The sequence below is a fragment of the Pseudonaja textilis genome, chromosome 7 (genome assembly GCF_049901715.1).
Source record: "Pseudonaja textilis isolate UNSWEBS1 chromosome 7, rPseTex1.2, whole genome shotgun sequence".
Classification (NCBI taxonomy): domain Eukaryota; kingdom Metazoa; phylum Chordata; class Lepidosauria; order Squamata; family Elapidae; genus Pseudonaja; species Pseudonaja textilis.
In genome coordinates, this window is record NC_141996.1 from 36,975,528 (window position 1) to 36,999,279 (window position 23,752).

General features: G+C 37.2%; 1 protein-coding gene across 6 annotated transcripts; it reads left to right on the forward strand.

Annotated features, from left to right (window-relative positions):
• ARL6 (ARF like GTPase 6) lies at positions 1-17,519 on the forward strand. Of its 6 annotated transcripts, none has more exons than XM_087937443.1 (8): positions 1-238; positions 1,933-2,091; positions 5,610-5,671; positions 6,812-6,880; positions 10,802-10,896; positions 12,511-12,640; positions 13,893-13,948; positions 16,289-17,519. In XM_087937443.1, exons 2-8 carry the CDS (start codon positions 1,969-1,971, stop codon positions 16,312-16,314), a joined length of 561 nt encoding a protein of 186 aa, XP_087793569.1. In that variant the 5' UTR covers positions 1-238; positions 1,933-1,968; the 3' UTR covers positions 16,315-17,519. The 6 variants fall into 6 exon arrangements, with proteins under 6 accessions (XP_087793569.1, XP_087793567.1, XP_026556530.1 ...); XM_087937441.1 differs by having other exon boundaries at positions 102-238; positions 5,610-5,674; positions 16,294-17,519; XM_026700745.2 differs by having other exon boundaries at positions 225-342.
• Positions 17,520-23,752: the final 6,233 nt, after the last annotated feature.

Below are 23,752 nucleotides of genomic sequence, written 5' to 3' on the forward strand. Positions count from 1 at the left end.
ACTTCTTCGTCACCGTTATATTCAAACTCTGGATCCATCATTCTGTATTCTTCCTGTCAGGAAAAGCCTCAGGGCGGAAGGTGAAGGCTTCTATGGCGGATCACCCCCGCTTTTTTATCTAGGCAATGGCGATGCTTGACCCCGCAAAGAACCGTCAAAAGTTCACCGCCACCCTGGACTGGAAAAGAAGCTCCGCCTCGAGGAGGGGCGTGGTTTACAGAACGGTTCTGTTTCCGAGGTAACGACGTAGGCGTCGGGGAAGTGCGGGGGGGGGGGGAGAGAAGAGGGTTCTTGCTCCTTCAAGGCCCGACGGACAGCTATTGTTTGGTAGCGTTTGCTTTGGTGAGTATAGTAGAAGCGCGGATTCCTGCTTCTTTAAAAAGAGAAGGGGAGGGTGGAGGTACGTCGGGTTGAGTGCTTTTCTTGTACTTATAATTTAAAGTTATGTCGTCTTTCTATGTAAGATTAAATCGCCTGGCTTTCCACATCCCATCCCACCCCTCCTTTATTTGGACGAATCCTGGGAGAGGATTAGGTTATCTATACCAGGGGTCTCCAACCTTGGCCACTTTAAGCCTGGAGGACTTCAACTAGCTGGCTGGGGAATTCTGGGAGTTGAAGTCCTCCAGGCTTAAAGTGGCCAAGGTTGGAGACCCCTGATCTATACGAAAGAGCGGGATCGACTCACGCTAACCGGCCAGCTTCGTGGCAGAGCAAGGATTTTAAATCTGGGTTTTACCTCTTGAACCGTGTGTTGTTCTTTCAAGCGGCTCCCCGGATGCGTAGGATTTAAAGGCGCATCGTTCTCAGGCCACGCTAGGAAGGGATTCTGGATTCGGGGTCCATATATTCGAAAAGCACCAGCCTGGGAAATAGTGCTCTTGATTTACCCTTAAACAATTCTGATATCTGGGTAGAACCAGAAATGCAGCAAGTTTATTCACAGCTGGGTGTGGGGATGGAGGAATGCTACATCCTTAAATACCTGTCTTGCCTGATTAGTTGTAGATTTCATTTGAAAGAAGAAATGGCAAAACAGCATACAGACTAAATTCAGGCATAATCCACATTTGCAGTATAGCATCTAGACCTTTTTAGAGAAATGCTGAGAGGAAAAAAAAGTGTATTGGTTTTATTTGGAAATCTGTTTGCCTGCTGTTGGAAGAAATATCCTTCTGGGTTCCAAGTGGGGAAAAAGACACTGGTATCACGGAAGTTGCTTGGAAAGAAGGTTTAATGGTGGACAGGACCACATGGCTTGGAGATCTTGGGTGAAAACAATACCCAGAGGAAGTAGACTAAGTGTATTTTCTTTGTGTAGTGTTATAAATGTGTTTTTTTTTCTATGTTCATCACATCTGACTGAATATTATTCAGTTGTACCCAAAGACCCCTGTAGTCCCACTATATTTACAGATACAAAGGTTTTATAAAGCTAAACTACTGGCAATAGATGTTATAACGTAAAACTCAAATCCTTTTTAATAAGGCATGAAAGTCTTATTTGTGGGTATGATATAATTATTGGATTCACTTCTTGATCCTTGAATATTTTTAACAGTGCACTGTATAGAATGTTCTGATTTGGGTTAAACTATAAAACAAGAAACATCGATCTACTTCTCTTTTTTAACAAATAAAAAACTAGCTTCACTGCACAATGCTTTATGAATTGTAAAATCACATTTATCCATTGACAGGAATATGTTGTGCTTTAACAAGAAGATAAGTACCTAGCCTGTTTTGACCAGAAGATTTTCCAAATAAGCAGCTTATCTTGTTCCTTAGGCTAACCAACCTGCTGTGACATGATTTGCAACAATTTCTTCGCCAGGATGCTTCTGATTTAATTGTCTTAGAATCTTTGCCTTCATGTTCATCTATAGTAATTTCAATTTTAAATCTATCATCTTATCTCTGTCCAACCTTTAGAAATACACAAATTGTCTGTGCCATTCAATCAAAATTATGGGATTATTTGATAAACTGGCAAGTTGGCTTGGTCTGAAAAAGAAAGAAGTTCATGTTCTGTGCCTTGGATTAGACAACAGTGGTAAAACAACAATTATCAACAAGTTAAAACCATATAATGTAAGTAGACATTTTTAGTTTATTACCAATTCATTGTATATTGTTGAAAAACTGATATATATAACTAGAGGTATTTGTGGAAACATGGAATATTTAATACATTGCAATATTTAATTTCAAGACAAAATTTATATATACCTCTTTTAGAAGGAGTAAATTGTAAGTAAACTTTTCATTTTGTATGGTTATCTTTCCAAAAATAAATGCTAATAGGAATTGTATTTAAATTTGTAAAACTGAACTTAAAAAATATTCTTTGGACTGTAAACTTTAATCATCTCATGAATAAATAATTTCAATAACTTCAGAATTAAAAAAACATTGTGAAAGTATTAATTACTAAGATCTCAGACTCATTGGTTCAGTGTTAATATTGGCTATTTAATTTATCCTCTAAGGAAAAAATAACCAATATTAACACTGAAGCAATTAAGAACTAATAGGTCCATTTTGCTGAGGACCATTAGCAGTTTTATGACTTTTAAACTAGTGTTGCATAGTAAAGTAAGTTAATGCTATTTACTGTACATACATAGGGGCCCTAATTATACAGATAGTTGTTGACTTAACCATAATTGTGCCCAGATTTTATGTTCCTAGGTAAGAAATTTGTTAAGTGAGTTTTGCCCATTTTATGATTTTTCTTGCCACATATGTTAAGTGAATCACTGGAGTTGTTAGTAACACAGTTAAGTGAATCTGGCTTCCCCATTGAATTAGCTTGTCAGAAAGTCACAAAAGATAATTACATAACCCCGACACACTGCACATGAACCAGTTGTCAAGCATCTGAATATAAATCTGTGACCATGGGGATGTTGCAATGGGCATAAGTTGCTTTTTCAATGCTCTTGTAACTTCAAACAGACACTAAATGAACTGTTGTAAGTTGAGGACTACCTATAGGTAACTTAATGTATTTGCAGTTGATATATATGGATCAGAACTAATTATAGTAAAGATTTTGGCACAATTGTGGGTTTGGAAATGCGATTCTTATCTGTCTGCCACTTTGTATATGTATAAAAGGATTCATTTGGCCTCAAATACATTTTCCCAGAAACCTGCTGCCGGTCTTACCAATCTGCTTAATCTATATTTTCCTGTATCTTTTCAGTATTTACCAGTCACCCCCTCATCAACGCTCCCACTTTTCCTTCTCATACACAGTTACCAGTCTTTGCAGTGCTTTTTTCTTTTCCAGAAGGTCATCCCTGATTTTTTTCACAATATACCCTCCAATCAGTCACTGGTCTTCTCTAATCCCTATAGACTCCAGACTTCATTATCTGCAGTTTTATTATCCATAATTATATAGTCATAAAATATTTCTCTAGTCTTTTTAGGGTTGCCAACAGAAAGGGAGGGGGGAGCATTGTAACAGCTTGCAAAACTGAAACCGAATTCCATAAATGTTTTCAAAGTTTCTGCCGTGCAAAATTCTAACTGGAGAGCATGATTGATGACTCTTGGCTATGGACGTGTCCTATTGGAGAATATGAATTACGATATGCCCTGGGGGTGGGTGGGAAACCAGAGTCAAGGGTGACAATGAATTATGTGTCTCAGAGTCGACTATACCCAGGCAGTGCCGGCATGTTAACTCCCAATAATCTTCTTTTAAGTTTTGGAAGTTTGGTTCAAGACTCATGATTTAAATGGGGATAGCTGCCGGAATCCTGACATAAAGGGTAGAATGAAATCCCAATGAAAATTAAGTACATGTATATGTAATGTAATAATATGTGCTTGTAAGCTTTTTTTGCCTTGGTATTCCATTATGGATGTCCTTTTTAGGGATATTCAATACCACATTAATATCTTTATTTGACTTATTTTTTTAAGACAATCTAAGATTTCAGTCCTATCTTTTTAAAGAATTGTAATACTCTTGGTTAAAGTATGTATATTTGTACAATTTATATTCTGTTTCACATACTGATTGCTGTGGAATTTTATGTTTTTACTCTTCTATGCAATTAATCCAGAGCATTTTGTTTTTCTGTAGCTTAAAATATATAATAAATCATTCACACTATAATATTTTTGGATTTAAATGAGCAGTGACTTGTTTGATTATATCTCTGTAAAAGAATATTTAAGTCATGAAAGCATTCAGATAATTTATATCATTATAAATAATGATTGATTTGTTAAAGAAGCAATTTAATAACTACCAAAAACATAGAAAGTATACGTGTTCTGTATTTAAATGCAAAATACAAGAAAGTTGAGATTTACTGGTTCCTAAACATTTCAATGTTTCTTACCAGTAAATCATCTTCCAGTTAAGAAGATGAAATACTTATGTTTGACAGATCATAAATATTTTTATATATTGAAATTGGTGCATCATTCATTCTATCTTTCTCAAGTTAGGAGATTCTACAATGTACTTAGATTGCAGGAAAACACACTAATCCCTATAGGTTGTGAGGAACACAGAAAGAGTACATTAAATATTGGATCTACATCCACAGTGTTGATGACTAACATTTAGATAAGTGATTGAGACAGATCCAGTGCTTATATTCTTTACTACTTTTCTCAACTACATACTTATTTGTTTCAAAAGTGAAGGTTGTAATTGAATTATCATAAGATAAACAACAGTATCAACCCTGATGAACACCTGCTACAGAAGTTATAGGCAAATATTTAGGCTTGAAATAAATTTATTTATTTATTTATTTGATTTCCACACCACCTAATTCCAGATCAATTGTTGACAGCTCATAATAAAACATGATTAAAAAGGTGGGAACAAACAACAGAGAGCAACAAAACAAAACAAAACATAGTCAATAAAGGTTCATCCAAATTAATATAGCACCTGAACAACTCACATTATAAGATAACAGGAATAACAACATAACATTGTTGAATACTAATAGATGAAGTAAAATTAAATGTAAGGTAGTATGTATACCTTACCTTATGTATACCTTATTGGACTGAATAAAATCAAATTAAAAAGCCATTATGCAGAGTAAACATTAGGGACAAACTTAAAAGTTAAATATTTCTTTTTTATTCAAAAACATGTATTCTTTTATAGGTGTTAGTATCATTACTTGTTATACATTTTGATAATATATTTTTATTACAGCTTCAATATTATTTCAATTAAGAGCAGGGGTGGGTTTCTACCAGTTCTGTCTATCTCTGTAGAACCGGTATGTCTGCTGATGTTTTTGCCCACCCACCTGCCTGGGCTCTTACCTGACCTTTATTTCCTGCTGTTTCAACTTCAGCTGCCATGCGAGGCACAGCTGCAGTTTAAAAAGCAATTAAAAAGGGCTTTTTCAAAGGCTGCACACTGCACGCAGTGTGCTGATGACAATTTACAGGCGCGCGCCTGCAGTGTGCAAGGAAGCACATCGTAAATCATTGAACCTCGTAAATCACCAAACCGGTAGTTAAGCCAGTCAGATCTCCGCCCTGATTAAAAAAGAATATATATTACTGATTTTAAATATAAACATAATTTGTTTTTAATTCAAATTTTTTTTGCATAGGCTCAAGCTCAAGATATTGTTCCTACAATAGGATTCAGTATAGAGAAATTCAAAACATCTAGGTAGTATGCTTTTATTCCAATATTTTATAGTTTTTATACTGTATATAATTATGCATTAAATCATTAAAGAAAATGTTTCAGATGTAACATTTAAAGTGACATATTTTCGTTCTGTCATGTCCTGAAACACATAAGTAAGTCTGAATTGTTTATGTCACATGTGAAGAAAGTTTTAATGAAAAACTTTCTTTTTAATAAACCTAAATCTCTGGGAAGAAAAGTTTATTAGAAAAATGGAAAACAACCTTGATACATATATTTTCCGATAAAATCAGCATCGCTACAGTGTCTACCTGAACTTGCTTCTTGAATAAGATCTTGGATTCAAGACATGTTAAAGATGCTTTAGAGAAACTATTGGAGACAAATCATGCGGCTAGTTTAGATGTTCTTAGGCAGACCCACATTGCTTCTTCATTTCTAACACTATTCTCGTAGTTTAATAGGAAATGTTGGATAAATGAATAACTTTCTTTGCAAGCAAAACACACCCATCTGTTATGTTATGGACATGACCAGTAAATCTGAAAGATACTTTAGAGCTGGGCTCATCTTCCTGACCATATGATGATTGTCTATTAAAGCTACTGATTAGCTTTTAATAGTTAAGGTGTTGTATAAAATTATAATCTGGGAACATGTCTTTTAAAAAAAAAAAAGATGAATACTATTCAAGCAGTTTAGAAATCTGGAACTAGATGTGATACATTTCAGATTAGAAGAAACACTAAATTATATCATATAGTATATAGCCATATTTTGGATTGCAGGTTAACAAGATTACAGAGGTAGATGTTGTTCAAGGCAAATTTTGGGAGCATGGAATGGAATACAAGAGTGATGAGGAATAGTTTTCTTTTTCTAAATGTAAAGTGCACAGCACTGAGTAAGACAACAGTATGAAGATCCAATTAAGTACTTTTCTTTAATATGGATTATTCCATTGTATAAAACTGTTTTTAATTTAGTTTGATACTTATCAATAAAACTCACACATCATATTAAATCAAAGGTCAATTTTTAAAATGTGTACCAGTCAGAAAGTTATTATTACACTGAATTGGCATAATATAATTTATGCAAGATTGCAATCCAGAATGCGTCACAGATCTAATGCTCTATTTTATTGTTTCTTTACAGTTTATCATTCACTGTGTTTGATATGTCAGGTCAAGGAAGATACAGAAATCTCTGGGAACATTATTATAAGTAAGTCCATTTTTAACAATAAAACTTAGTTGTGCATTCCTCTGTTGAAGTTATTTAGTTAAAATAGTTTGCAGAGTAAAATTATAATTAAGTTTCTCTTAGTCTTGTCTGCAACATTCTCAAGCATGAACAAAGGGAAAGTATGATGAACTGGAATAATATAAATATATATAATCTGTATAAAAACCTCAAATCTGGGAATAATTGGGTAATATGTGAAAGGAAGTTAACTATCTGTTCCTGTGAAAAATATTGTTGTAGCAGCAAATACTAATTTAATACCTTTTAAAGACATAATCCTTTAAAATGCCCAAATTAAATTCCTTTTTTCTAGCAGTCCTGGCTAGTACAAGTAGTCCTGGATTTATGACCATTCATCAATTCACCATTCATTAATACTGAACGAAAGTACTCATGACTGATACCCAAAATTATGGCCATTGCACTACTCCTATGGTCACATGATCACAAACTGGGCACTTGGTAACTCATTCACTCTAACGACTGGCTGCCAAGCATCCTGCAATCATACAATTTCCATTTGCAATCTTCCCTGCTCGTTTTCCCAGAAAGTCAGTGCACTCTTCCACACTGTTCCTGATTTATGCCACACCTCCATGCATCCTCCCCAACCTTCATGGCACCCAGAGGTGGTATTCAACTGGTTCGCACCAGCTCGGATGAACCAATAGCGGTGATTTGGCATGGGACCCCTTTGGACAGCTAGTCTTCTCCTCGTCGTCCATACAGAACAAACAGGCAGAGAAAGAGGAGACCAGCCAGCCAATTCAGGGAGGCTTTCTGCACCAAAAGAGGCAGCTACTGATCTCTGGCTCTTTGCTCCAGTTCTCCAATGGTCCAGCGCCACCCTGTTTTATGTGCTGGCTACTCAGACTTGCCAGGCCCGGCACATAGAACAGGGCATGCTTTTTTTGGTGCAGCTGCTGGACTGCAGCCGCACCAAAAAAAGCACACAGCAGCTGCAAGCATCTTGCAACAAAGGGGGCAAGAAGCCCCGGGATATGTGGCCACCTGCTGACTGGCTGGGCAAGGCTGGAATAGGCGTATCTGCCAGGAGAAGGAAAAAGGCATTCTCCGGGAGGGTGGGTACTGGGCAGGTGGGCCGATGTCCCAGGACCATTTAAAGGTCGACTTTAAGAGCACCCCCATGGAAGAAGTCAAGAACTCAGAGCAAAAGTAGTGGTGGCAGGGTGACAGGCGTGTGTGTCCCTCCACGAAGAGTGTGAACAGAGGCAGACACTGCGCCTCTGAGGAAAAGAGGTGCCGAAGCCCTGGCTGTCACCTGAACTGCAGAGGGACCCATCACACACCCCTGTCACCACCGCTACATTTGCTCTCGTTCTTGGCTTCTTCCATAGGTGAGCTCTTAAAGTTGATCTTTAAGAGCTGGAAGACATTTTGTTAGATCGCCGCCACCTCATCGTTGGGAGAGGTATAGACCCTAAATACACAAGAAGTCTTGGGCAAAGTTCTCTGACTTTTAAAACACATCTACGCGGTGTCTGCCTCCTTGTGCAAGCCGGGAGCGCCTAACTGGAGCAAGAGAGAGCGAAGTTGGCTGCTATGAGGCAAGTGCCTTGGTTTCCCCTCTTGCTCCTCATAGTCACCCTGAGCTGGTGCGGTTCTTTACTTGGGCATCCAGATGGCCGGAGCAGCGCCCGCAGCAGCTGCAGGCAGCGCTGCAATGAGGTACAGTAAGATTTGGCAATACAAATTTATCTCTGTGGGGCTTCTGGCAAAAAACAAAACAAAAACCACCCCAAAAACCCTCCATTCAGCAAGCAGACTGGTCAGGCAGTCGTGATCTTTAGTTGGGCTATTCATTTTTTTTGTCAGCCCAAGGGCAGGGGGGGAGGGAAGGTATATAGGAAATCATCCTGTCTCTGCAGGTCATGTGACTGAGTGGGCATGGCCAACTCAATGTCACTCATAGCAAGGTGCTGCCGAGTTGGCCAGGCCTACCCAGTCACATGACCACCAAGCCATGCCTACCAAACAAGCCACACCCAAAGAACTGGTAGTAAAAAAATTTGAATCCCACCACTGATGGCACCCCTCACATATCTCTCTTTCCAACCTGTACGATGCTTTTCATCATGTCCTCCTTCCTCTCATGTACCCTCACACATCCTCCCCAATCCAGCCCAAAGCATTCACTTATTCCTTCCCCCACTGGCAGCAGCCATTTACCTACCTGCTGGCCTGGGACTTGTAAATTCTTCCTGGCTTCTTCTCTGATTTTGGGATTCACTTAACCATGGCAATTGGACTGCAGGGATTGCCATCATTAAGTGATGCTGTCATGCTTTATGACCACATCACATATCAACCAGAATTCTAGATCCAATTGTTATTGTAAGCCAAGGGCTTCCTGTAAAGCAACTTACAGAAATTGCAACCCATTAACTTAGGGCGGACTACAGATTGTACAGCATGGATCTTATATTTAATATATTTACAGCTGCTTAATTGTTGAATATATAGAATAAATTAATGGATACATTAAGATACAAGATATTAGTTCATCTTATAGTAAAAAATGTCTGAGTGCCTATAAAATTGTTTTTAGGTAACATGAATTAAAATTCTTTCCTTGAATAGTTACACGAAATAACATAAAATGATATATGTAATGGATTGATATGAATTATGTCTCCTTTCTCCAGTATTTAAACATTTTACATCTTGAAAACACTAAAGTTTACTGCTTAATTGTGAAAAATTAGATCAAAAGCTGCTACATTAAGCATCTAAGCTTCTATTACAATTTATATTATATATTATATTATATTATATTATATTATATTATATTATATTATATTATATTATATTATATTATTATATTATATTATATTCATTATAAAAAGAGAAAAATTTAAAGCCTCACCACTTTGAAACTTCAAACAAAGTTGCTATTTTTGTTTTTAAAGTATATTGAGGCTATACTTGCATACTTAGAGTAAATCACTGAACTGTATAGATGTATGTAGGTACGGGATTGTCTTTTACACTTACTTTATAGTAGTTAAGCTTTCAGATTTAGCAAATTACCATATAACCTCATTTTTATGAATAACTCCTGTTACATTATTGCAGCACATCACATATTGAACATGACTGTCTCCTACTGCTTTGGGGGCAGAGAGGGCTGCTATGGAGCGGGAATGTATTAATGCTATTCTACAACTGCTGTAGTACAGTATATATTACAATTTTTCAACTGAGCTTTCTCAGACTTACTTCATTTCCCACTTTTTACAAGTTTGTAATTGCATGAATTGTTTAATGCAGCCTGGTACATGAATGGATAACAAAGTGGTATCATGGAACAAATTTGCTAAATAGTCATTCTTTTTAAAATCCACTTAATACAGATTGATTATTATCGTTGTTTACAAAAACCTGAATTTTAATGTAAATAGAAATTTTTTTCTTCCAAATCCTTGACTGTATTTGGATTACTGTATTCCTTGGAACAAAGAGCTTGCTAATGCACACTGCCCATCAGTCCAACTTGGCTTCTACTGCTAGAAGGAAAGCTAAACAATCATTTTTGAGAATTACATGAAAACTGGAATTCTGACTTGTTCTTTCCTAATAAGCCAGAATCAAAAGGTAAGAATAAATAATGGCCTTTGGTTGTGGTCTTTAAAGAAAGAAAGAAACCAGAGTTGCTGATGATCCTAAACAATTTTCAGAGGTATCTTGTTTTATTTAGTTGTTCCTATTATCAACACGATGCAAATAAGGGCAATTAAAGAGCATGTACCAATATGTGGCTTTTCTGTGCAATTCTGAAGCATAGCTTATAACACTTTTTTGCCTCATAGCTTCTTACCATCTTACTATTCAGATTTTTCACAACATGTAATTCGTGTCTTTTGTTCTTATATTATACAGAGATTGTCAGGCCATTATTTTTGTCATTGATAGCAGTGACATACTAAGAATGGTTGTGGCCAAGGAAGAACTTGACACTCTCTTGACTCATCCAGGTAAGGAATCTTTTTCAGAATAAATCAATCGCTTTTGAAATAATTCTACTTTACTTTTTTTTTCTTTGTGATTAAAATATGTGCATTATTGGTATATTTTTCATTATTATAACTATGAAATGTATTTAATTCAATATTAAAACTTCTGAAATTTATTTTATTACACATTAAATATTTTTATTAAATAAGAAATTGAGTTTAACTTGCAGTAAAAACTTCCAAAATTAGACAATTTTTTAATTGAGTATGTTCCATCAAGTCAACTCTTAACAATATATAGATAAACTTCTTTTAGGATAGCCTGTCCCCAGTTTGGTTCTTTAGATCTTTCAACATTGCACCAGTCAGTGCTATAATAAAATCCATCCCCCTTGGTGCAGGTGCTCCTCTCATCTTTCCTTACACATTTTCCAGCATTGTAGATTTACTTAACAGAACTAGGTTTTTACCTAGGGTATCTATGCATGATAATTTGAGCTGATCATTTGTGCCTCAAATGAGAATTCTGGATTTATTTGAACTTGTCTTTGTTTCTCTGTTTTGTATGGTATTATCATGATTCTACTTCAAGATCACAGTTCAAAAGCATCTAAACTTTCTATCCTGCTTCTTCAGAGCCTAAGTTTCATTTCTATAGAGCAGGGATGTCAAACTCAATCTCATTGAGAGCCACATCAGGTTGTGTTTGACCTTGGGGGCGGGGGTGGACAGGGAAGAGATGGGCAGGGCCAGCTCAACGTCACATGTGATCAAATGGCAGTTTTGTTAGTTTGTTTTGTTAACACTCTTCCAGCAGAAATGGAACTCATGAGGGCCATGGGCGGCCTTCCCAGGCTCCGTTTTCACTGGCAGATGCACCACGGGCCAGTCCTTCCAGGGCAGCCCTGTGGGCCAGATCCAAACACCTTGCAAGCCAGATACAGTCCGCAGGCCTTGAGTTTGACACCCCTCCTACAGATGATCACAGGAAAACTATTGCCTGCACAATTGTGATCTTTGTAAATTGCAGCATCTGGGTATCTACTGCTAGTTTGCAATGTATTTCTTGATAGCTGGTTTCTTTAATTTGATAGTTAATCCTGAAAAGCAGAGGCTGTCCACTACTTCAGTATCTTCATTGTCCATTCTAAGGTTAACTGCTGTACCTATTTCATTAGTTTAACATAAATCATAATGTGAACGAGCCACATAGTGTGTATCCTCCCAGTCTGATTTAACATTTCTTTTTAAAGCAATTAATCATTGCCTTCCCCATATTCTCTAATACATTTATTCTGGTTTATATGTGCTTTTTTGTTATTTAGAAAACAGTACATTAATTTCATATTTTGGAGATTTGTATTGAAAGAAGAGTTTTAAAATGTTTTTACTTAAACAACAGGATATATTGGTGCATTTAGAAATGTGTTTTCATTTGCAATAGGTTTTGTGCTTAAACATGCGAGTATAAGATTATTTAGAGATTTCTTCAGAAATAGACATTCCTAGAGCTTTCATCTTGAGGGTTGTAGTCTGTAAGGAAGATACTGACTAGTGAACAATGTATGTTTCCTATTTCTATTTAAAACAATTTTCATATATATAGTGACAATTTAACAAATGATTATGTTCTAGATCTCAAACACCGCCGAATACCAATTTTGTTTTTTGCAAACAAGATGGATCTTAGAGATGCTGTATCCTCTGTTAAAGTCTCTCATTTACTGACATTAGAGAACATCAAAGACAAGCCATGGCAGATCTGGTAAAATTCTGATTTTATAACTATAACTAAAATAATATTTAATATGAATTAAATACAGAATTACATTTTGCATTTGGATTTTGAATGTTCTGGTGTTTGTTAATGTGAATAAGCTTATGAAAGCAAATTAATTTGATTCCATTGTGCTTTAGTTTTCTTATGCATACTAGTTAATAATGTGCTATCCAATAAATACATTTACTCTCCATAATTCTTATTTTGAAAGTGTTATTTTCATTAATGATGAATATGCAAAATTTCACTGAATACAAGGTTTTGTGCAAAATGAGGAAGAGTTGATTTCTTCCATGCATACATGATCAAATACCCACTGTATTTTAAACACATATATACATATACATATGGGATGGGGTTGAAAGAGAACCTTCTATTTATATTTTTGGGTTCAATTTGTAGCTCTCTAAATTTAAATAGTTTCATTGTGGCTTACATTCAACTATAAAATTTTATTTATTTCATATGACATAACATAATGCAGCATTAATGCATAAAAATTCACAAAAACAGCTTATAAAATGTGTATTAAAATATTCATTTTAAAAACTCACAGCATGCATAATAAAATTATGAATAAAATTAAATTATGTATGAGCAGTTACTGGGATTACTAAACCTATGGCCGGATATCTAGATTGTTTAACCATTAGGCAGCAGTGTCCTGGCTTGCAATGTAGATTAGCCTCCTCGTGGTGCACCCAGGCAATGTGACTTTGTCATTGCTAAATACACATTCTAGCTGCTGGACCTCACAAGGCTTTCCCAGCAAGAAGCAGCATGAATACTGAAAACTATAGAATATTTTAATCCTCTGCTTTATCATTGCCATTTTTCTTGGCAGATGTACACAATTACAAAGCACTGGGCTGCAACTGCCCCCAAATTTGGGGGATTTGTTTGGAGCCTAGAAGCATTGTTGGAAATAAAAGAAGATATTGGCAGCTGGCTCTTTGATGCTAATTTTTTGGATTAATTTTTAAAGTGTTATTAAGATATAAAGCACAGTAGGGCAGATAACTTGGCATGCACCAGAGTAGACATGTAGAGAAAATCCAGTGTGTTAACTTCTTTAGCAGATCAGCAAGCAGGAAGTAACTTCACACTTGATACCATCGATGTTTGAAACTAGATCTTATAACTAAAAACCATTGTTTATGTGTGATTCACTTGAAGCTGATTAATTTTAAAAAGATTTCTTCAATTGCTTATCACTTACAAGAATGTGTTCTTTCAGTGCTAGTGATGCTCTTAAAGGAGAAGGATTGCAAGAAGGTGTGGACTGGCTACAAGGTATGTCTTAATTTTGCCTTCCTTGTTTTTCTTTCCACAAGCCCTCCTTTTAAAAAAATATTTTTCCATCATTTCATTTTGTTTTTTCCTGCCTATTTCTGCTATCAGATCAAATTACACAGTAAGTATCCTTACAATTATTTGGATGCTTCTTTCAATGAGACATTGTCATTCAGACAAGGTTATCTCCATTTAAAATTGTTGATTAGTATATCAGCAATAGTTTTATTTCTGTGATTAAAGTCAAAATAATATAAAAATACTCATTTCCTTTTTTAACTTAATTGTAAATAATGCAATAAAAAGAATAATGGTTTTAATTTCTGGTGTAAGTGATAGCTTTTGTTTAAAGCAGCTCAAAGTATGTATGTATGTATGTACACACACAAGGTTCTTACTATTATCACAATTTTTAAGATGTGTTTTTATTGTTTCCTTTGTTAAAGTATCTTAAAATGGATTGCAGAATGCAACACACTAAAAACATTATAAAAATCAAAAGCATTTACAAATATATAAAAACCAAAAGCAGTTAAAAAAGAAGGGAACAACAAATACTGAACCAGAAGCCATTTATAGAACTTCATTCCAAGATAATTGTTCATATTACAAATATGCTATATGTGAATTATTTCATCACTTCCAAGGCTAGCCATTCCATTAGTCCTCATAAGCTATGTACTTACTGTATTTGCCCGCGTATAAGACGACTGGGCGTATAAGACGAGCCCCCAACATTTCCACTCAAAATATAGAGTTTGTTATATACTCGCCGTATAAGATGACCCCCCAAGGGTGGGGGATGGACAGCTGCCAACTCTCTCTCTCTCTCTCTCTGTGTGCGTGTGTGTGTGTGTGGTGTGGAGAGTAATTCCGGCTATCTCTGGCCTCCGCTCGGTTTTAAAGTCGCTTGGCCGGTTCCTAAGTCGCAAGCGCGCGCTGGCCGGGAGACGCGGCGCTGGGTGGCAGCTCGGTGCCGGAGAGGCGGATCTTTCTCTCTTAAGCAGGGAGGGGAGGAGGGGACAAGAGGAGGGACGGAACGGGACGGGAGGAGGTCCCTCACCTTCTTCCACCGCCTACTGGACCCTTTCCTCCTTTTCTTCGCAAGGGGACCCTGGAAAGCAGCTCCGGAGCCGGGTGGCCCTGTCCAGCGGGGTCCCATCAGGAACTTCCCGAGGACACCCCCCCTGCCCCAAGCACAGCCCTCCCGGTCTTTCAAAGAGGGAGGGAGATGCGGGAGGAACAAATTGCCGGTCCCGCCCCACTGCCCAGAAGGAGGGGCGCCACAGTCCACCCCCACCACCTTCTCCCCCCCACTCCCCGGGCCATTACACAGCTCGGGGCTGGCTGGGCGAAGCGGCCCCGCCAGAGACCCTCCTGCTCCACCCCCACCCCACCTCCAGATTGGCCTCCGCAAGCACCCTGAGCCAGCTGGAGGGTGGGTGGGTGAGTGGGGGAGGAGAAGGAGAAAGAGAGACTCCAGATGGGCTTGAAGGGGCTTTGCAAGTTGCGGAGCTCCGCCCCCGTCGCTCTTGCACCGAGTGACAACAACGTATTTGCCGGCGTATAAGACGACCCCCCCACTTGGAGGCATGTTTTTCAGAGCAAAAAAGTCATACGCCGGCAAATACGGTAAGCAATTCAGAAAATATGATTTTGCTACTCCTGCCCTTACCTGAAGTTTGCTTGCTTTAATATTATCTACAAAGCAACAGTGTTGCTTGAACTGCCATAACAAAAGAGCAGCTAGAGGCATTTTTCTCAAAAGTAGCTTTTAGGAAGAGGCACTGGACGTCAAGTTATTTTCCTACAACAAGCAGAATATAGCAGGTAAATTACATTAAAAGATCCTTCGGCTCCTTTATATCATTGTTAAAAGAGTTAACAACAGAATAAGATATTGAAAATGAGCTTTGGCTTTGGCAATAAAAATATACACGTTTTGAAAAAGAATAATTGGACAGCAACTAACAGTTTCATATAGTTGGTTAACACATTATTCTAAAAAGTTCCAATCTTAAGTTTAAAAAAACACCACTAGATGTCAGCAAAGATTGAAAATTGAGTTGCAGAGAAACCTCATAAATAACTACAATATTTATTATATGGAAATTGAAAACTTTAGTAAATATTTTGAATTTTGAAATAATATGTCAGAACTGTCTATCAAAAATTAGGCTGCTGGACGTTTCCTGCAAGAACCACAAATATATAAACATATTTGTACATTACTCCTTAGTAGTCTAAATATTTCTGAATGGTAACAGAGGTGCAAATTATTTTATGGTATGTTATAAGAAAACTGCATTTTAATGTGAATTTTTATTTGTTTTTATCTAGATCAGATCCAAATAATGAAGACATGAAAAGCTAATATGCGAATGGAAATATTAAAGATAATTTATAGATACTGAAGGCCTTGGAGACAAAAACTTTAGGCCTGTGTGTTTTCTTGTGTTGGTTTTTATAAAAGCCTTTAAACATAAAATAGTATTTTTGCTAATAGTTCATAATGGCCATAATGTGACCAGAGATTCAGGTGAGGTCAAATAAAACAATGAAGTAATTGTATACTATTCAAAAACATTTGGTATATTTTTGTTTGATTTTTAGTTAGAACTTAGGGGAAAACATATATCTTAACAAAAATGATTACTGAAAAGCTTTGCATAGTGTCTTACATTCAAAACTTAACACTGGCCATGTCTCTTCCTGAACTAAAATTAAATGTAATAGTCTTAAGAAAGAAAGAAAAATGCTGTAAAACTTAAACTTAGTGCACTTCTTGTTGTTTTAAACGTTTTTTCCTGCAGCTGAAAAGACTACTTTTGTCACTTTTCTTCCCCATCCATTTTTTATCATCGTGTTGAATTATCTAGGCCATAGATCATGGTTTACCCTAACTCTTGTGTACAAAATAACTGCAAACCATAGTCTGAAATTTGACTATAAATCTGTTTTATATAACGAAGTATTGAGAAAGAGAATGAATAAGGGTTACGAAAAAATAGAACTAAGGTTATTTTTCCCGACAGCTGATAAAAGAAGATGACAGGTGTACAAGCACCAAGCTAGAAGTGTTTTGCTACAAGCAAAACAAGAATGGGTTTTTTCCCTGCAAAATATTCAATTTTCTCTAAGAATATTTTTTTTCTTCTGGAATAGGCTGAAATTGCAGGGAGGTTTTCACATGTCCGGAATTGTAACATTTCAAAGTATGGTATTCTGGATCATTCACTTCTGAAAAGTCACAAACTATCAACTCCTTTAGGGTAGGGAAATTGAACATTTCTAAAACACACAGTTATATTTTTCATACTTGTACTCCCATAATACTCATAGGCATCTTCCATGTCTTAGAAGACTATGTTTATGATGTAAAATAGCCCACTGCAACAGACATTTGGTATAATTTTAACTTGCAGAGATCAGCTATGTCATACAATGTTTTAGTTAAATGTAAATTGTGATTTTACAACTATTTGGATGTTTATGATGTGCTATTTATGTGCTAAATTATATTGATTTCTGTAATAGCTAAAATATTTTGATAAATAAAGTACAGAACTGACATAATGAATTCTGTATCTTTTAAGATAACAAATTTGAAATTGCTTTCATGAAATGAAGTAGTTTGAAATATTGGAGGGAGCGTTTTCCAGAGACAGGGTTTTCCTTGGGAAAAATGTAAAGCAGGCAACGCACTCCTTAAACATTGCTTCAAGATATTATCAATTATCTGGACTAATATTTTTCCCAGTTAAAAGTTGAAGGAAACAGACTTTCATTGGAGTGTGAAGGAAGCTAGCAGGACAGAACTTCCACATCTTTGGGCTATATCAAGAGAAGGAAATAGTTAGAATTTATTACTTTTTCAATTTTGGGGCTACATTAAGTCCTTGGTGATTCAGGGCAGCTTAAAAATGAGAACATGGTTAACTAGAGGAGCAAAAGTAAGCTAACTGAAGGGGACACTACAACTACCTCAATCACAAGGCCTGGGAGAACAACCACATGTTGTTCATTTCTTGACTATCACGAGGATGGAAACTGCATGAATCAACTGAATGGCTTTAAGGATAAATTTTATATTATTCGATACCTGAAAAACATAATTGAACTTTTCAACTGTCTTTATGGAAAATGACAATAATCCAATTAAAAATAATATTTTTATTTTGTAGTACAGAACTTTTCTGACCAAAGCAATTTCTATTTGATATATCCAGTTGTTAACATACATCTGCAGCTATTAACTGTATACCTCTCTGTTGTTAACATGGTAATAGACTATTGAACAATTAAGAACATAAGGTACTGGTAAGAAAATGAGCAACACAATCCACAGCTTTAGGTTGGACATCTATCATGAGTACAAAACATACAATATATGCAGTATATAAAACCTAGATTCAAAAATATATTGATGCTAATTATTAGAGTTCTGCAACTCAACCATAAAAAGGGGCATAAAAAATTAATAATGCTCATTGCATGCACAGCAGTGGTGGTATTTTACCAGTTCGGCCCGGTTCTGCTGAGCCAGTAGTGCTGATGAGCAGCAGAGACTGAACCAGTTCTCTCCAATGCTCTGCTGTTGGGCCCACCCGCCTGGGCTCCCATACTAACTTTTATTCCCTGCTTTTGAAGCGCAGCTGCTTTACACGGCACAGCAGATAGTTGCTCAGCAGCTGCTGAAGCAACAGGGAGGGCAGGTTTGCAGGAGGTGAGTTGGAAAGCCTCTGCGCCTGCACAAAGTGCGTTTGGCACGCATGCACACTCAAAGTATGCATGTGCGCAAAGCACGCCCACCAAGCCTAGCCCACTGAACCAGTGGTAAAAATGTTTGAAACACACCACTGATGGTCAGGTAAATTTTGCAATCTAAACATAGTGTGGGTAAGAGCAACAGATAGGTATATACGTATAGAAATCTAGTTGAATATTTTAGAGTCAGTTCAGGGCAGCTGAGTTCCATAGGACTTACTTCCAAATAAGTATATTAAGGCTAATTTTCTAATACTAAGAAGTCTAAAATCTGTGGAATTTACTAATAAGCTGCATACATAGTATTGTATTGTTCATAAATTAAAAGGGGAATGAAATGTTTTTTAAAATTAGTCAAAGAGAAAATCATCATGCAATTTGTTCAGAAATAAAACTTTAGTAGTTGGGACTTCTGGTTTGTTCCTCATCGGAGTGGAATCCATGATCGTGCACGGTTTCGCTCAAACTCACTTGCTGGAGGGTCCCGATCGAAACCAGAACCACCCTGGTGAGGTGGTGAAGAAGGGGGAAATCATCTGGAGGGTTGCAACTTCCCTCCCTGACAGGGAAAACCCTCCCAAAGGCAAGCTGTGCAGTGGTCCTAAAATAGCCATCACAAAGACAAAGAACACTCGGGAAACTAAGTTTTGTGCTGGAGCAGAGAAGTAGCGAGCAGAGTGTGAACCAGGCAAAGGACATCGCTTTTGACGTACCCCGGTATTAAAATAAAGGGCTATCTTGGAGGGAAGTGTGTGGAAGCGGTGACCAGAGAAAGTGAAAAAGAAATTGGATCTTATAAAATTTGGATTGGATCAATTTGGAGGAGAAAATTTAAAGGAAAATACTTTAACACAACAAAGGTTTAGAAATTAAACTGGATAACTGTTGAATTATGGGCATAATTAAAGGGCATAATTAAATGCTGAAATTGTGTTGAAAAGAAAAGAAATATTAGCTAATGATTGAAATTAGTGAACTTAATAAAAGATTATATTCAATAAAGAAAGTTAAAAGTAAAAAAGACTCAAGAGCGCCACTTGATGGTATAGGAAAACTAATTGTTATAGAACCATCCAGGAGTATGGATTGTTGAAAATAAATTCAAAAGATACTGGCTGAAATAATATACTGGACTCTGAGATTGAATATATCTATTAAAAAACAGGATTTTAAATATGAAGGAAGAGGAAAGAAAAGGAGAAAAGGAGGAGATATAATGGAGAAACTATTTGTTGATATAAGATTGGACTTACAAGAGTCAAGATTGGATTTGCAAGATATTAAGGGACATGATAAAAATTAAAATTGAAATGTGCAATTATGTACTACAGAAATTAGGATTATGAATTAATGTGAAATATATGCATTGAGAGATATGATTGATATTATTAATTTTGCCTATACTAAAATGTATGATATATTGATGCCACACTGTTAATGTATTGTTGTGCATATGCAGACTGAAATAAAAAAAATTGGAAACAAAACAAATAATTTCTTATATGAAATATAAGAATGTAAAGCTAATCCCAAAGTGTGTATTGCTACAGGGACTTTATCACAATGCTTTTGGTAAATGTTTGTTTTTACCATATACTAATAGAGAGGGAACTATCATCTAAATGATCCAAACTTTCTTACCAGAAGTAGAAGTAGGTTATTTTACTGCATGCTAGAAAGAAAAGCTATAATTATTCTAGCACAAGGTCCCTTGGACAGCTGCCAAGGCCTCAGAAGTTGAAGAGAGACAATACCTCTATATACCTATGGTACCTATCTATCTACCTAATCAATGGGAGGGCCTATTTGATGTAGTGCTTAAGGTAGTAGCCTAGACTGTGAGTTCTAGGCCTCCCTTAAGCATGAAAGCCAGTTGGGTGATTTTGGACCAGTAATTCAGCCCAACCCATTTCCCAGGGTTATTGCTACGGGGAAAATATGAGATGGGAAAATTGGTATGTATACTTCCTTGACTTGACAAAAAATGGCAGAATAAAAATGTAAAGTCCCAAGCGTCAGATAACTACTTTACTACTTTACTACTTACTATTTACCATTTTAATCTCAGAATTGCAATGTAATATTAAATTAATATATAGAATTAATCCTAGCAAGGGTATTGTGCTGGGATTGCCACTATTGATCATATAACTGATTTTAAATGTTTCATATGTTTGGAGTATAATATTTGCCAAAGACCTTCTAAGGTAATTAGGATACTACAGAAGTTGGTTTTTAAATTTCATCCCATATCCTGGAGTAATATAGACACTTGGTCCTTTGCCAAGGAGGTGCAATGGCTTGGCAGTTAAGATGCTGGGCTTGTTAGCTAGAAAGCCAAAAGCCCAGGTTCGAGACTTGAGCACCATGCAATGGGTAGGCTCCTGTCCTCACACAGCTCTGGCCAACCTAGCAGTTCAAAAGCATGCAAATGAAGGAAATAGATACCACTTTGGGTACCTATAGGTAACAGTGCTCCATGATGTCATGCTAACCACATGACCATGTAAATGTCTTCAGACAGTGCTGGCTCAATGGCCTCAAAATGTAGACGAGCACCGCCTGCAATGAGTAGGGAGTAAAATACGCAGGGAGTCTTTTACCTTACATTTGCCATGAATCTAGAAGTAGGGGCTTTCTGGAAGTTGGATCCAACTCTGCAGGATTTATTTAGTGCAGTGTTGGCGAACCTATGGCACGCATGCCACAGGTGGCACGCAGAGCCCTCTCTGTGGGCACGTGTGCCGTTGCCTCAGTTCCACTGCACATGAACACATGCCTCCCGCCAGCCAGCTGGCCTTTGGGTCTCTGCTGTGCATGCACAGGGGGCACGTGTGGGGATGTGTGCATATGTGCAGGGGCACCTTGCATTTTGGCTATGTGTGTGCACGTACACATTTTGAGCACTCAGTGCCCCAAAGGTTCACCACCACTGATTTAGTGTATGGCAAATATGTTAAAAAGCACATCACAATTATATGTTCAATGAAAAAATATGAAAATATTATACTGTCAATGCATGATGGTGTAGCATACATAAAATCTCTGGAATTTCCCTTATATGTGCTCAGAAGGTATTATTCCACAATATGTCACATTGGCTGCTACCTTTCAAAGAGAAGAGCTTTTCCATTTATAGAGTAGGCTAGTATACCTGCCCTGTTAAGTCCTAATCCTAAGGCCCCTGAACAGGCCTTACAGGATAGATTGAATCCTTTTGGTTCAGCTGTAAAGCAGGGAATGTTGTGGCACTCTGGAGGAGCAATAGAAGATCATTCTTGCATTCATGCCTGAAGCAGACTGAAGTTCTTATTCAGAAAGTTTCTGGATGTTCTAATATGTGGATGTCTGGAACAAAGCCTGTTGTTTATAACATCAGTAATATATGCATTGATTGGCATGTGAGTTTTACTATTTTCTTATACTCTTGCTGTATTCCTTTTATGGTGGAGGAATATGACTCAAAACTGGTAACCAGAAAGTGGGAGATCTTATTGTACCCACATAGCATAGTTCACTCTACAGGATGAAAGAAGTATTCTTGTACTTGCTCACTTAGCATTCCTACTGGCATTTATAGAAATGTTGTAATACATTGTTACTTTTTTATTTGTATATTTTTCTGTCTACACAACATTCAAAGCAGCTCAAATGTAAAATAGTTTCAGATTGTTTATATTTTGGGCTTTTATTTTGAAGGTAGCACATTGAAATGTTCTTTAAAAAGAAAACTGATTTATGCAATGGCACGCAATTATTTTAGGCTCCAGTCCAAACTCATTTATTCAGAGGGCTTCCTTCTGTGTACATGCCTTAGAGCATTTTTTTGTTATGGAAAAGGAAGTGTCTTGGAGAAATGATAATAAATAATAATAAATACATTTAAAATTATGTAGAAAGACAGGCATTGTAGTTACACCAGTTTTTAATACAGGTGAGAAAAAAACCAGACCCATTGTTATACTTTTTATGAGGAATCTAAAAATATATATATACATTGAGTGCCTGTAGCACCTAAACACTAAATAGGGCAACCCGTTTATGGCTATCTGGGAATAAGCCTTATTTAAGCAATTCTGACTGCATTTAATTCTGGAGCATGATTTCATCAATGTTTAGTGGTCTTAAGGCTCAGAAGTATGTACCCTACAACAGTGGCCCCCAACCTTTTTTGTACCTCGGCCTGGTACCGGCATCACAAAATGATCCACGGACCAGTACCAGCATCAGCACGCACGACCAAGGCAAGGTGAGCCGAGTGACCGGCCAGCCAGCCATCCCCCACTTCTCCCGCCACCTTCAACTCCTCCTTTGTACCTTTGTCGATGGGCTTTTCAGGCTCTTTCTTAATCTCCTCCTGAGTAACGTGAGACTCCACCCCCATCGGGACGGCTCTTCGTTCGAAGCCCCCCCCTTCAACGAAACTAAGGCGCGAGGATGCCTTCAGCACCCAAACGTCGCTTTCCAACTGATGACCGACAAGCTCACCTGGAAGCACTTTCTCAAGTGCTGACAAAACAAGATGGTGGCACCCAAGCAAAATAGGCGGCCCAGTACAAAATGATCCACGGACCTACACCAGTCCGGGGGCCCAGTGGTTGGGGACCACTGTCCTACAACATATCTATTTTCCAGATTTCCATGAACATATTTTCTTGTGTTTGCTGTTTTGATGTGTTTTGTTTGTTGTTTGGGTTTTGTTTTCATTGGTTTTTGCTATCATAGATAAGAGGGCTCTCAGTCTTAGGCAAAGGGAGGGTCACTAAGTTATTTTTTGAACGTTTTAAGAGTACTTTTAAAACAGGTTTTCAGCAGGTTAAATTAGAGGTGTTTGTGGCAGTTACTCCAGTGTTGCCTTCACGCTGTGGTCGAGAACTAAACACACCTATCGATGGTGACTGTTTATTTTCGGAGGAAAGGCAAAACTCGATCAACCTGAACTTCTTGGCCGCAGAGCATAAGGGAGGAGCAGCGGAGGCGACACCGGCGAGCGAAAACTCACAGATCACGCGCGCGGGAACTAAAGCTGCTGCGCTG

Bases quoted from the DNA above. Each gene is read 5' to 3' on its own strand.
- ARL6 (XM_087937441.1), top strand. From the start codon at position 1,969: ATGGGATTATTTGATAAACTGGCAAGTTGGCTTGGTCTGAAAAAGAAA. The intron at 10,897-12,510 runs GTAAGGAATCTT...ATTATGTTCTAG, and splicing joins CACTCTCTTGACTCATCCAG to ATCTCAAACACCGCCGAATA. The intron at 12,641-13,892 runs GTAAAATTCTGA...GTGTTCTTTCAG, and splicing joins GACAAGCCATGGCAGATCTG to TGCTAGTGATGCTCTTAAAG.